This window comes from Lotus japonicus, chromosome 2, assembly GCF_012489685.1.
Source record: "Lotus japonicus ecotype B-129 chromosome 2, LjGifu_v1.2".
NCBI classification, from domain to species: Eukaryota; Viridiplantae; Streptophyta; class Magnoliopsida; order Fabales; family Fabaceae; genus Lotus; species Lotus japonicus.
In genome coordinates this window covers 51,737,442-51,750,072 of record NC_080042.1, presented here as the reverse complement: position 1 = coordinate 51,750,072, position 12,631 = coordinate 51,737,442, and the positions used below count along the sequence as shown (strand labels likewise).

General features: G+C 37.0%; 1 protein-coding gene across 4 annotated transcripts; it reads left to right on the top strand.

Annotated features, from left to right (window-relative positions):
- Positions 1 to 1,538: 1,538 nt before the first annotated feature.
- Positions 1,539 to 6,539, top strand: LOC130738258 (uncharacterized). Of its 4 annotated transcripts, none has more exons than XM_057590202.1 (11): positions 1,539 to 1,788; positions 1,898 to 1,986; positions 2,719 to 2,764; positions 3,363 to 3,422; positions 3,529 to 3,632; positions 3,720 to 3,961; positions 4,033 to 4,248; positions 4,320 to 4,412; positions 4,495 to 4,596; positions 4,705 to 5,055; positions 6,219 to 6,539. In XM_057590202.1, exons 6-11 carry the CDS (start codon positions 3,821 to 3,823, stop codon positions 6,315 to 6,317), a joined length of 1,002 nt encoding a protein of 333 aa, XP_057446185.1. In that variant the 5' UTR covers positions 1,539 to 1,788; positions 1,898 to 1,986; positions 2,719 to 2,764; positions 3,363 to 3,422; positions 3,529 to 3,632; positions 3,720 to 3,820; the 3' UTR covers positions 6,318 to 6,539. The 4 variants fall into 4 exon arrangements, with proteins under 4 accessions (XP_057446185.1, XP_057446183.1, XP_057446186.1 ...); XM_057590200.1 differs by having other exon boundaries at positions 3,363 to 3,427; XM_057590203.1 differs by lacking the exon at positions 2,719 to 2,764.
- The last annotated feature ends 6,092 nt before the right edge of the window (positions 6,540 to 12,631 follow it).

The following is a 12,631-nucleotide window of genomic DNA, read 5'->3' as shown; positions in this document are numbered from 1 at the left end:
AGCTCTGATGTGGATTCAGATCAGCGTCAAGTTCTGAAGACCAGAAGCTCTGAAGGTCCAGAAGCTCTAAAGGTCCAGAAGCTAAGAAGTGAAGATTCTGAAGTCCAAGAGTAAGCTGGCTCTGAAGACCAAGTACTTCCAACTCTGATGACCAGAAGCAGAAGATACGAAGGTCAGAGGATCCAAGCTTCTCTCTGACTCTGATCACCAAGCGTCATAAGTTCCAACATGAAGCGTCGTCTGATCAGAAGTCAACTAGGATAAGGCTCACGTCGCTGTCCAAGTACAAAAGCAATTGTACTATCCTGACGACCTTACCTAAGATGTTCAGTCACAGCAGAATCTGGAAGTTCCGGATTTGCCCTCCAACGATAGCATTTCAAACAGCGAATACAATCCTAATCCTTGGAGTATAAATAGAGGCTGAAGATTGAAGAAGCGTCTAAGAAACTTTGTACAAACTTAAGCAACCATTCAATATTCTCTTAGCAATCTTTCTTCAATAGTTCTTACTGTGTTTACCTTAGCTTTCTCAGAAGCACTCATTGTAAACCCAAAACCCCCAAACAGTTAGTTTGATTTCCTTAAGGGACCAAGGTTGGTCAGCTCCTTGAGAAGACTAAGAGAGTGAATCTTAGTGTTTGCTAGTTCATTGTATTGTTAGTCACTGAACAGGTTGCTAGTGCAGTTGTAACAAACATTGAATAGTGGATTGCCTTCATTCTAAGAAGGAAGAAATCACGTTAACGGGTGGACTGGATTAGCTTGAGGGATTTATCAAGTGAACCAGGATAAAATACTTGTGTGCTTCTTTTCATCTCTTATCTTTGCACCTTGTGTTGTTTGTTCGAGAGATTTGTCTAAATCTCAAGAAAGAAAAGTTTTTGTTGAAAACGCTATTCAAACCCCCCCTTTCTATCGTTTTTCATACCTTCAATTGGTATCAGAGCGCAAGTTCTGATTACCACACCTAACAGTGTTCAGTGATCCGGGCCGGTGTGAAAAACTGAGATGGCTACCACAAGTGATGCGCAAAAGGATGTCTACAGTGCAAAACCTCCTATCTTTCATGGACAGAAGTGTGAGTACTAAAAAGACAGAATCAAAAGCTTCTTTCTTGGCTTAGATGCTGATCTTTGGGATATTATTGTGGATGGCTATACGCGTCCAGTTGATGCGGACGGCAAAAAGCTTTCAAGAGAAAATATGACGCCTGAGCAAAGGAAGAAGTTCTTCGAGCACCACAAAGCTAGAACCATTCTTCTCAATGCTATCTCCTTTGAAGAATATCAAAAGATAGCTGATCGTGAGTATCACTACAAAAAAAACGGGATTTAGCGGCAGTTTTTTAGTGTCGGTTAGTGCAGCCGCCGCTAAAACGCTAAGTTAATATTTAGTTTTGTGACTTAGCGGCGGTTGAGAAATTGATAGCGGCGGTTATAACCGCCGCTAATGTTTAATATTAAAATATTCATGAATCCACGCTTCGCTCCAAGACGCGGAGAGAACTTATATTCCTCGCGCCCTCTCCAATTTATTAACAATAGAAACCCTATTTCCCCTCCATGTTCCCTATTTCCCCTCCATGTTCCCTATTTCCGTGTAACCGCTCCACCTCTTCACCCAATTCTGATTTCGTTGTTGACAAACAGGTGCATAAGCCTTCACCGCTTAGGATCCTCTCGCTCCTTGTTCCAATCGCTGTTCTCGGGCTCCATCTCTGTTCGCTGGTCCAGCTCTGTTTCTGCTCGCCAAAAATCTCCCTTTGCACTGGGTTTTCTTCCTCAGGTAATTGCACTTCTTGACTTGGACTTTGTTCATTGTTTACTCCCTTTGTTCACTATGTCGTTCATGGCAAGAAGTGGGTCTTGAATTTTTGTCATTTTGCAATTGCTAGTGGAAGGCAGCGTGGTCGTCTTTTCGTTTGAGGAGGAAGTTCGAAGAGGACAGTATTGGGTTTGTGCGTTATTGGCTTGAAGGCAAGCGGTGAGTTCATCGTTTTACAAATGTAAATTTCTTTGTAGCTTTTAAAATCCTTGGTGCTTTGGTTCCATGCTTTCCTTGCTCCTCCATTGCGCTTCAATATCATACTCTTTCTCCTTTTGCTATGTTCTACTGTTTGTTTTTTGGGTTAAGTTTGTGCTTCAAAGTGTTCACTGGGAGTTGGTCTGCTATGTTGTAGTGTTTCGGGTATAGATGGATTTTTGTATTGTAGAAGATATTATTACATATCTAGCTTATTTATTAAGTCAATGGTCTCGTGCATTTGTGTAAAATTTGATGAAAGTTGAAGTAAGTTTGCCATGATAAAAAGTTAAGAGAAGCTAATGGTAGATTAGGGAGGATTACCATACTTATCATACAAATTCTACCTTATTCCCACCAAGCTACATGATTATATAATCTTAGGAGCATAAGGAACTAATATATATCAGATATAGTATTGCAGCAGCTATCCACAAAACACGTGGTACTGTCCTCATCATTAGCAGCCCCAACTTAAGCCCATAGTGTTACTTTAGAGAGCTCATTTTTAAGTAGTGCCCAGGGTCCAAGTCCCATTCATAATAGAAATCAGACCTACTATGATGATGCAGACCCATTTGAGCCCAAGTTGCACATGGTTATGAAAATTCTTGAACCAATTGATTTGTTTTATTGTCATAGTTTATACACACATTTACTAGTTATTGATGATGCCACTGCGTTCTAATGCAGTCACCTGTTGTTGGCTTCTTGGTGTTATCCTGAATTTAAGGACAAGGTAAACATGAAAAATACTAGTGAACTATATGATATGTGCTCCACGCTTCAATTGATTTTATGATTTGGTTACTAGACTTTTGATGTTTGTAAATATTTATTTGATTATCTTAATCTTTTTCATTCTATGTACTTATGAACCTATGATTATCTTTTTAAGAATTCAAAAGTCCTTTGGACTTCCAAAATGAATGCTCTTATTCATTCCCTACACTAGTAACATACTTGTAATACTGTTGTGGTGGGTTTAGAATGTGGGAGATTCATTTGTAGCCGTAGAGTTGGTGGAGTTTAGGCAATTGGTTCATCAAGGATTGCATTGTAAAACATGGTTCATCTTGGGCCACCTATTCTGTTACAAAGGCTTTAAGATAGATTTGGTTATCTATTAAAATACATATAATTTAAAGGGCTTCTTTCACGATCTCAAAATAAAAGCTCTTCTCATTTTCTTCACTAGATTTATGTGCTTTGTCTTTTTCTATAAGTATATATTTTTAAAGAAATGCTGGTGAAGCTTTTAGATCACCTTAGAGTGAACAACTTTTTAATTTTTGATTAGTTTGATGACTTACTTGATTTCTTAACTCTAATTGCAGGGGTTTAATATATCTTTTCTTTCTTTCTGGAGTTGTGTATCTTGGTACTTTGATCCTGACGTAAGGTAGCTTCTATCTTTTATTTTTACATACACTTGTTCAGTATCAAATGGAAACTGTACCATGTCAATTTTACGCTCTTTCTTTTTTGTTGTAATGTTTTTAGATTCAAGTAGTACTAGGTTCTATTTACAATACACTCAGACCATGAAACTGAAGTCCAATGTAATGAAGAAGACAGTGGCCGGTCTTGGACAGTTCAAGTGATAGGTATGATTTTTTGTAATTTAGTAGTGCTTTATAAATTAGTGTTAGACAAATATATAATGTATGTGATTTTGTGTATTTTTTTGTTAGATTCACAAGGGAATATTAAAGAAAAGGATTTAAAGGTAACACAAGTTTGGAAGCTCCCTCATGGTGAAAAGGTAATAATTCCTTTTGATGGAGCTGTACCAATGGGAACAAAAGTTGATGGCTTATTGGGAGGATGCCTTGGTGTATTGTCAAGGGACTTTGTAGCCTTTCCCATATGCTATGAGAATTGGCCGGCTGTTTCAAAGGTTAAGAAAGATGCAGCATGGGATAATACTATTAAGGTATGAATGTGAAGCAATTTTTGAATTATGAAATTCAGTTTTATTGTAACTAACATTTAATGTTTTTTAAGGAAAAATTTTATTGGGATGAACGTTTTGAAGATGCTGCACGTTCTTACATTATGAAGGACATTGGGAAGAAGTGGAGGAGTTTTAGACTTAGATTGTATGCAAAATACTATCGCAAGAAGAAAAGTTTTGAAGAGAATATTGCTAACCCTCCACTTTCAATTCCTAAAGATGATTGGGCTGAGTATCTTATTTACCGTTCCAAACGGAAGACTAAGGTATTACTTTGAACTACAGTGTTTTAGATTGAAACCATAGTAAGTCTAATTACTTATTTTCATGTTTACAGGAAATGTGTGAAAAAAACCAAAAGAATAGAAGCAAACTCACTATTAATCACACTGGTGGATCAAAGAAGCTTAAGAGAAGAAAATATGAAATGGTTACAATGATTTTATTGAGTTACATTTACTTGTTGTTTTATTATATTTTGATACTAACAATTAACATGTATTTTTTAATAGGAGGCAAAGACAAATAAAGAAATTAGCAGAGGAGTTTTATATGTTGAAACTCATAAGAAGCATAATGGGTCATTTATTAATGAAGAAGCACAGACTATATGTGTAGGTTTTTTTTTATTGTAATTGTAATTTGTTATTTAGGATGCACAAGCTATACTTGTACAATCATTATTTAAGTGTTGTTTTTATTATCATTGTAAACTCATGCAGGAAAAGATTTGTAACATTGAAAGCCAAGGCACCACCTCAGCTAAGCCATCTCAAAATGATTCTCTTGGACAAGTCTTAGGACCAGAACGTTGTGGGAGAGTTCGGGGCATGTCTTTTGGAGTGTGTCCTTCCCAAGTTTTTGGGTCTAGAATTGAAAGATTTTGTGGCACTACTCCCTCCTCTTCTACTGCTAGTGCCACTGACATGCAGTTGCAATTTGAGGTTGATAAATTACAATCAAAAGTGGCATCAGATTCCCAGTTGATTAAAGAAATGGCAAACACAATCGCCCTTCTATGTCAGCAGACAAATGTGCCTTTACCTGCTTCAGTTTCCTCAGTTACAAGTGAAGTAAGTTTTTTCCATTCACTCATTAGTGTGATTTGGTGTTTTTTGCATTGATATTTGAATTGCATGCTATGTATACTGTACATCTTATTTCTTTTGTAACATTTTCATTTGCCTCAACTTTTTTGGAACTTGCATTGTCAATTGATTGGCTACTGAAATATATAGAAAAATTATCATGCTTCAAGGTGATATATGTTTCAGTGTTAATTTCTCATTCTGGAAGTAGTAACTTTATTTTGTGCGTATTCTCATGATACTTATTGGAATTGAATGTTGCTTGGTTCATTGGGAATATAACATAGTAATCTTAAGTATGTACATGTTAAATTGAGATTGGCTTTTTGTTGGTAATTATCTAGGTGCTGTTATCATTTTCTTGCTGCCTTCTTGTTGTTTGTTGGCCGTGGTCTCAGTGCAGGTGAAAGGAATATAATGGAGTTTTGTCTTTTAGCGGGCCTTTTAGTGTTGCAGTGTGTAGGAATGGGCTATGCGGATGCTGTTGGATTATTTTAAGTCTTTAGAATTTAGCTTTCATTTTGTTTGATATTTTGCTTGTTTCATTCATTGTCAGTTGATTTGCTACTTTAAGTGAAACATAGAAAAATTGCTTCAGGGTGATATCTGTTTTAATTTCTCATCAAACCAGAACCACTTTGCCTCTCAGCTTAACAATTTTTCTGCATAATTTGTGTTGGGCAGTAGTAACTTTATTTTGTGCGTATCTCTCATGATACTTACTGGAATTGAATATTGCTTGTTTCATTGGGAATATAACAATCATCTTAAATATTATGTACAAGCTTCAGATCCTGATCATGATGTATATCATAAAAAACACGCACAATTTTGAAGTTCTTTAGCTTGTTGTAATGTCCTATGACCATACTTAGGATGTTCATAAGGGATATGCTCTGGTATTTTATGAATTAGTTCATTGTTATGTAACTTTATTTAATTTTAAGTTTCCTGTAGAATTAACATTGTATAATGCAAAACCATCTGCTGAAATTGAAATGCTATGTATATTATTAATGTTTGGGTGCAGAAGTTTTGATGGTTGGGTTGTGAATTCGAGTGATTGGTTGATGTGCTTTGAAATTTTTAGTTTTGCAATTCGTTGATTCAATCTTTAGTGTCTTATTTGTGTTTTTGTTTTTTTGCAGACAATAGTGCAAGATGTTGTTGCCCAATTTCCAACTCAAGGAGAAGCTAATCAATCACAAAATGATGAAGCAAATGAACCAAATAATGTTCGAGGTTGATATGGATATCTAGTTTACTAGGAAGTACTTATTCAATTCAATGAAACTTATCCTAGCCTTGATGAGAAGACTTTTAATTAGTATTTTGTTGTCTTAGACGTTTACCTCCCTACTGTTGCAGGTTTTGCTATTGTTTATTTTGTAGTACACTTTTCTTAGAAGACTATCTTATGTAATACTATTATGTTTTATCATCATTTAATGAACCTTTTAATTTTATCATATATATGATGTTTATCTATTTAGTTTATCATATAATGGTAGAAAAAACTAATATAGCTTAAAGATGAATTTTAATAAATAAGAAATTGTGAGGAAAAGAAATCAGAAAAAAAAAACGCACCTACTATCTGGGTTAAATATAAACCTCGCAATCGCAAATGTATATAGCGGCGGTTAAAGCCGCCACTAAAGGAAATAAAACTAAAAACATAATTTTAGATTTTGCGTCGGTCCGACGCAATAAGCCACATATATTTAGCGGCGGTTACAACCGCCGCAAAAAAAACCGCCTCCAAATATTTAGCGTCGCCAGTTTTTACGTCGTTTTTTTAACCGACGCCAAGGGTTTTAGTGGCGTTTATAACCGCCGCTAAAGGCAAAATTAACCGCCGCTAAATCCCGTTTTTTTTGTAGTGTATGCTAAGTCTATCTTTGATTCCTTAAAGATGACTCATGAAGGAAACAAAGAAGTAAAAGAGACAAAGGCATTGTCTTTGATCAGGAAGTACGAATCCTTCCAGATGGAACCTGACGAATCCATTGAAGATATGTTTTCCAGATTCCAGTTGATTATTGCTGGAATAAGATCCCTCAACAAAAGATATACCACTGCTGATCATGTCAAGAGGATTGTTAGAGGCCTTCCTGAAAACTGGGTATGTAACGCCCCGAATTTCAGGGGTTACGGTAACAATCTGATAAAATAAATATGCAATGTTTTCCAAAAGAATGTATAAACACGAGTATATTTTTTTTCTTTTCGAAGTATTTCCAAAACATGTTAACTGTAAATAAATTTACAGTAAACCATGAACAAGGCGAGTATCTGCAACCCTAAATATAAATTTCTAAACTCATTATGCAAGCTTAAACCAATAACGGTAAGCTCTCTAACCCAAGGCTCTATCCCTACACTCGACTCTATTCTTCGAGTCATCCACAGTTCTTCAAGTTCTTCTCTCCGACTCGTACGAAGGTCAAGCTCCATCGAAGATTCTTCATCGCCTAATAGCGTTAAGCGCCCACACAACAAATAACAAACAGAAATGGTTAACTCCATACAACTACCACGTATAAAAGAGAAAAGCATGCTATTCAAATTTAATTGCATAACATGATGAATAAACTAGCAACTTAATTCAAGTTAGATGACAACTCATCCAACAATATGAAGTCAAATTACCTATCAACGAAATCGACAATAGGGATTTAAAACATATATCAACGACTTCACCATATATAACCACAATAGATAAGCTAACAATATAATCCAAGACAGATATCAAGAGAAGCAGCAACATAGAATTAAACCAGATATAAACAACATCAACAATATTGAATCAAATCTTATGACAATAACCTCAAATCAGATATCAACAACCTTAAAAATATAACATCAAATCAGATATCAACAATCCTCAACAATATAACATCAAATCAGATATCAACAATCATCAACAACATAACATCAAATTAGATATCAACAACATAATAACAAAGATTTAAATTAGATACAATAGCCTCAACATTATGACATCAAATCAGATATCAACAATATCACATCAAATCAGATATCGATAAAAACAATAGAAGAAAATATTATTGCCCTAAAATGCAACTATATGCTGCTACAAAAATGGATCAATCAATATCGTCTCGCAAGACGGGACAGACGTGGAACGACAACCACTGAATGCCACTTAATAACGCCTCAAAAGACGGGACAACCATGTGGAACCACAACCATTGAATGCCACTTAATAACGCCTCGAAAGACGAGGCAACCATGTGGAACGACAACCATTGAATGCCACTTAAAAACGCCTCGAAAGACGGGACAACCATGTGGAACGACAACCACTGAATGTCACTTAAAAACACCTCGAAAGACGGGACAGGCATGTGGAACGACAACCACTGCACTGCCACTAAGTTTCAGCCCTATATGCCAAAATCAATCAACAATTCTAAATCCAAAAAAACAGGTCAAGTATCAACAACAACCATGTCTTATCCACTAGAAAGCAGTAAACGACCGAAGCCTCTCAGAAAACGGAGACACACGTCTCAATAAGTTCACTCGGCCGAAGCCTTTAGAAAACATTTGGCACAAGCCTCAGAAACAGTCAACATAAGCAAGCATACAACATTGAAAGCATACCAACATTTCAATCAATTGCCAATCAAGTTTAAACAACTTCATCTCAAACGCATGCAGTGCGATAAAAGCATGCAAGACTCAAAGACGCTCTAAAACTGAGTTACCCTTACCTTAGCCAATTTCTCCATCTAAGCTCAATATCCCAGTCCAATCCAAAATAAAGCTCCCGAACTCAGCAAGTTCCTCGGGCGTCCTCCTCAGTTGTGAAACCTCACCAATTGCTCCAAAGTCTCTTTCCTCAGCTCAACTCGTTCCAAACCTTAAGCAAAGTATCATTGCTTAGTTTCTAAGAAACAATACAACTATTAACACTATCATAACCCGAAATGAAGCTTTCGAAGCTCTAGAGTTCGACATTTAGGCACGAATGGACAATAAGACATGTTTTCGCTAAAATGCGCATAACTCGAGCTACAGAACTCGGAATGACACGAAACCAACGCAAAAATTTCGACAACGGAGAGGGCTACGCTATGGCTCAGGCCATACAAACCCAAAAATTATTTTTGGACACGGTACAGCTCCAAAAATTTTCGGCCACTACCAAAAATCGGGTTTCCCGAACTTTTCTTCGATCTAATTTAATTCCTAGGTACTCGTAGGTGATATCTAGGCCAGGGAAACTCTCAGAAATATTTAACGACTGAAAATACGACTTAGGGGTATTTTGGTTAAGAATTAATGACCAAAAACTCAAAGTTGAAATTTGAAAAACAAAATTGATGGGGTTGTTCACAACGACGTTTATAGCACTTAATCTCAAGGACACTAAGCTTGGTTGCGACTTTTTGATAAGAAAGTAAGCACATGTGAAGAAAAATGGGTTTTTAGTCTGTTTTTCAGATCTACGGAGACTCGGTGAAAATCCGAACGATCCGACAGTAATTATAGCATGTTGGGTTGTAGTAGAAGCGAGTTGGAAAGAAAAATCGAGGTAATCAGACATTTTTACAAAAAGCTTAAAACTTTGAGCACAGAAAGACATAGAAAAACCCAACAAAATGAAGAAACAAAAGTAAGATTAAGCATCCTTACCTCTGCACCTACGCGTAGCTTCTGAAATCAGGATGATCGGGCAAGAAGTGAAAAAGCTCTGCTCCTCTCTCTTTCTCTCTCTAGCTCTCGGCCACTTTGGGAGAAAATGAGATATTTTCTCATTTTTTCCCTTTTTATAGGTGAGGGGAAAATCCGAATAATCGAGATTTCGCAGTTCCGGTCGTTTTGGTACTTTCATCTGCTGATAAAAATTGAGTATTCGGTGACAGAATGTCGAAACTCAAATCAAGGTTCATTTAATTGAGGAAAACGTCTCAAAGACGATGTGAGTCGATTTACGCCGAAAAACTACTTTTTGCAGTCGATGTCGGATGGCGAAACTTCCTTCTGAAGAAATGTCGCAATTGCTGAAAGAATTGTGACAACGTGGATGGAAACTTCGTTAGAAGCTCCGAATAGAAAAACTCTTCATTCAGGGTCTTAATTAAAGTCCTCGAGAAGTTAAAGTCTAGCTTCGACGGACTTCCGAGAAGCAAAACCTAACAAGCGTACAGTCCAGGGTTTCGTATCGAAACACTGGTCATGGGAAAAATACCTTGAGGTTCTTATTCTCCCTTAAATTCTAAAATTCTCTTAAACAGTTCTCTAGGAGCGGATATAGCCTTTTTCGGACACTCTCGACCATAGTCGGGTGCGAGTATGGCTCGTGCTATTACTTAAGCTGACTACAGTGTCAACCTTAAACATAATCTGAACTTAATTATTATATAAATAGTTTTCGTGACTCGTAATAGGATTCGAGTCATGAAAATAACATAAAACAATAAAATATAATTACTTAATTAATCAACACGACGAAAGTAAATAAATAATCTAATTATTTAATTCGGGGTCTTACAGGGTACCCTTGATAACTTCATTGAATTTTTCAAGAGATCTTGATGAGTTGAGTTTGGAAGAACTCATAAGCATGTTGAAGAGTCATGAGTTAGATCGTGCAGAGCATCAGACTCACAGGAAGAAGTCCATAGCCTTGAAATCCAAATCTGAAAAGGCAAAAGCTCTCCAAGCAGCTGAAGAGTCTGAAGAAACCTCTGAGGATTCTGGAAGCACAGGCAGAGCAAGTACAGAGGCTCATCAAAGGGCAAAGGAAAGCAAGAATCTTCATCCAGTCAGAAGAAGTCCTCATCAAAAGAAGTTACTTGCTTTGAATGCAAAGAATAAGGACACTACAAGAGTGATTGTCCAAAGCTGAAGAAGGACAAGAAGCCAAAGAAGCATTTCAAAGCAAAGAAAGGTCTTATGGTGACTTTTGATGACTCAGAGTCAGAAGAAGTTGACTCTGATGGAGAAATCGTTGAAGGACTCATGACAATTGTCAAGAACAAAGATGCAGAGTCTAAGGATGCACCTAATGCTGAATCTGCACCAGAGGAAGAGCCAGACTCTGACGATGAAAATGAGGTATTTGATTTTTTCTCAACTTCTGAACTTAAAGCTGCCTTGTCTGATATTATGGATAAATATAACTCTCTTTTGACAAAGCATAAAAAGTTTAAAAAGAATTTCTCTACTGTCTCTGAAACTTCTGTTGAATATGAGAAAAAGATTTCTGAATTAAATGTGAGTAATCATGCATTAGTTAACTCTAACTCTGTGCTCAAAAATCAAATTGCTAAATTAGAAGAAGTTGTTGCTTGTGATGCCTCTGATGTTAAGAATGAATCTAAATATGAAAAGTCTTTTCAAAGATTCCTAGCTAAGAGTGTAGATAGAAGCTTAATGGCTTCAATGATCTATGGCGTAAGCAGAAATGGAATGTATGGCATTGGCTATTCTAAACCCAGTAAAAATGAGCCTCCTATGCCTAAGGCAAATTCTTTATATGAACATTTTGTACCCTCTGGTATTATATTGCCTGAACCACCTCCTGTTAAAGTTGCTAACCCCTCTCTCAAAAAGGGAACCTTCTCTATGTCTAAATATCATGCTCAGATTCCTTTGAAGTATCATGTTGAGAAACCTAAGGTTGTCAGAACCTCTGAGGTATCTAACAAGAAAGGACCTAGGAAGTGGGTACCTAAGGAAAAGATTATCTATGTTGCAGATATCCTTGATCGCTCCACTTAAACACCAATCATGGTATCTGGACAGTGGATGCTCGCGACACATGACGGGAGAAAGGTGTATGTTCCAAGACCTGAAACTTAAGCCTGGTGGCGAAGTTGGTTTTGGTGGCAACGAGAAGGGTAAAATTGTTGGTTTTGGTACTATTGGTACTGATAATAGTCCATGCATTGATAATGTTCTTTTAGTAGATGGTCTAACACATAACTTATTGTCAATAAGTCAATTAGCGGACAAGGGTTATGATGTTATTTTCAATCAAAAGTCTTGCAGGGCTGTAAGTCAAATCGATGACTCCACTCTGTTTAACAGCAAGAGGCGGAACAACACTTATATGATCAGATTATCTGAGTTGGAATCTCAGAAAGTAAAGTGCCTTCTTTCTGTTAATGAAGATCAATGGGTATAGCATAGATGGTTAGGGCATGCCAGTATGAGAAAGATTTCTCAACTGAGTAAGCTTGACCTTGACAGGGGCTTACCCACTCTGAAGTTCTCTTCAGACGCTCTTTGTGAAGCATGCCAGAAAGGAAAATTTACAAAAGTCTCTTTCAAGGCAAAGAATGTTGTTTCCACCTCAAGGCCGTTGGAACTTCTGCATATCGACCTATTTGGACAAGTGAAAACTGAGTCTATAGGTGGCAAGAGATATGGGATGGTCATTGTTGACGACTTTAGCCGCTGGACATGGGTAAAATTCTCAAGCCGCAAGGTTGAGTCTCATTCTGTGTTCTCTACCTTCATTGCCCAAGTGCAAAACGAGAAGGGTTCCAGGATTGTGCGTGTCAGAAGTGATCATGGTGAAGAG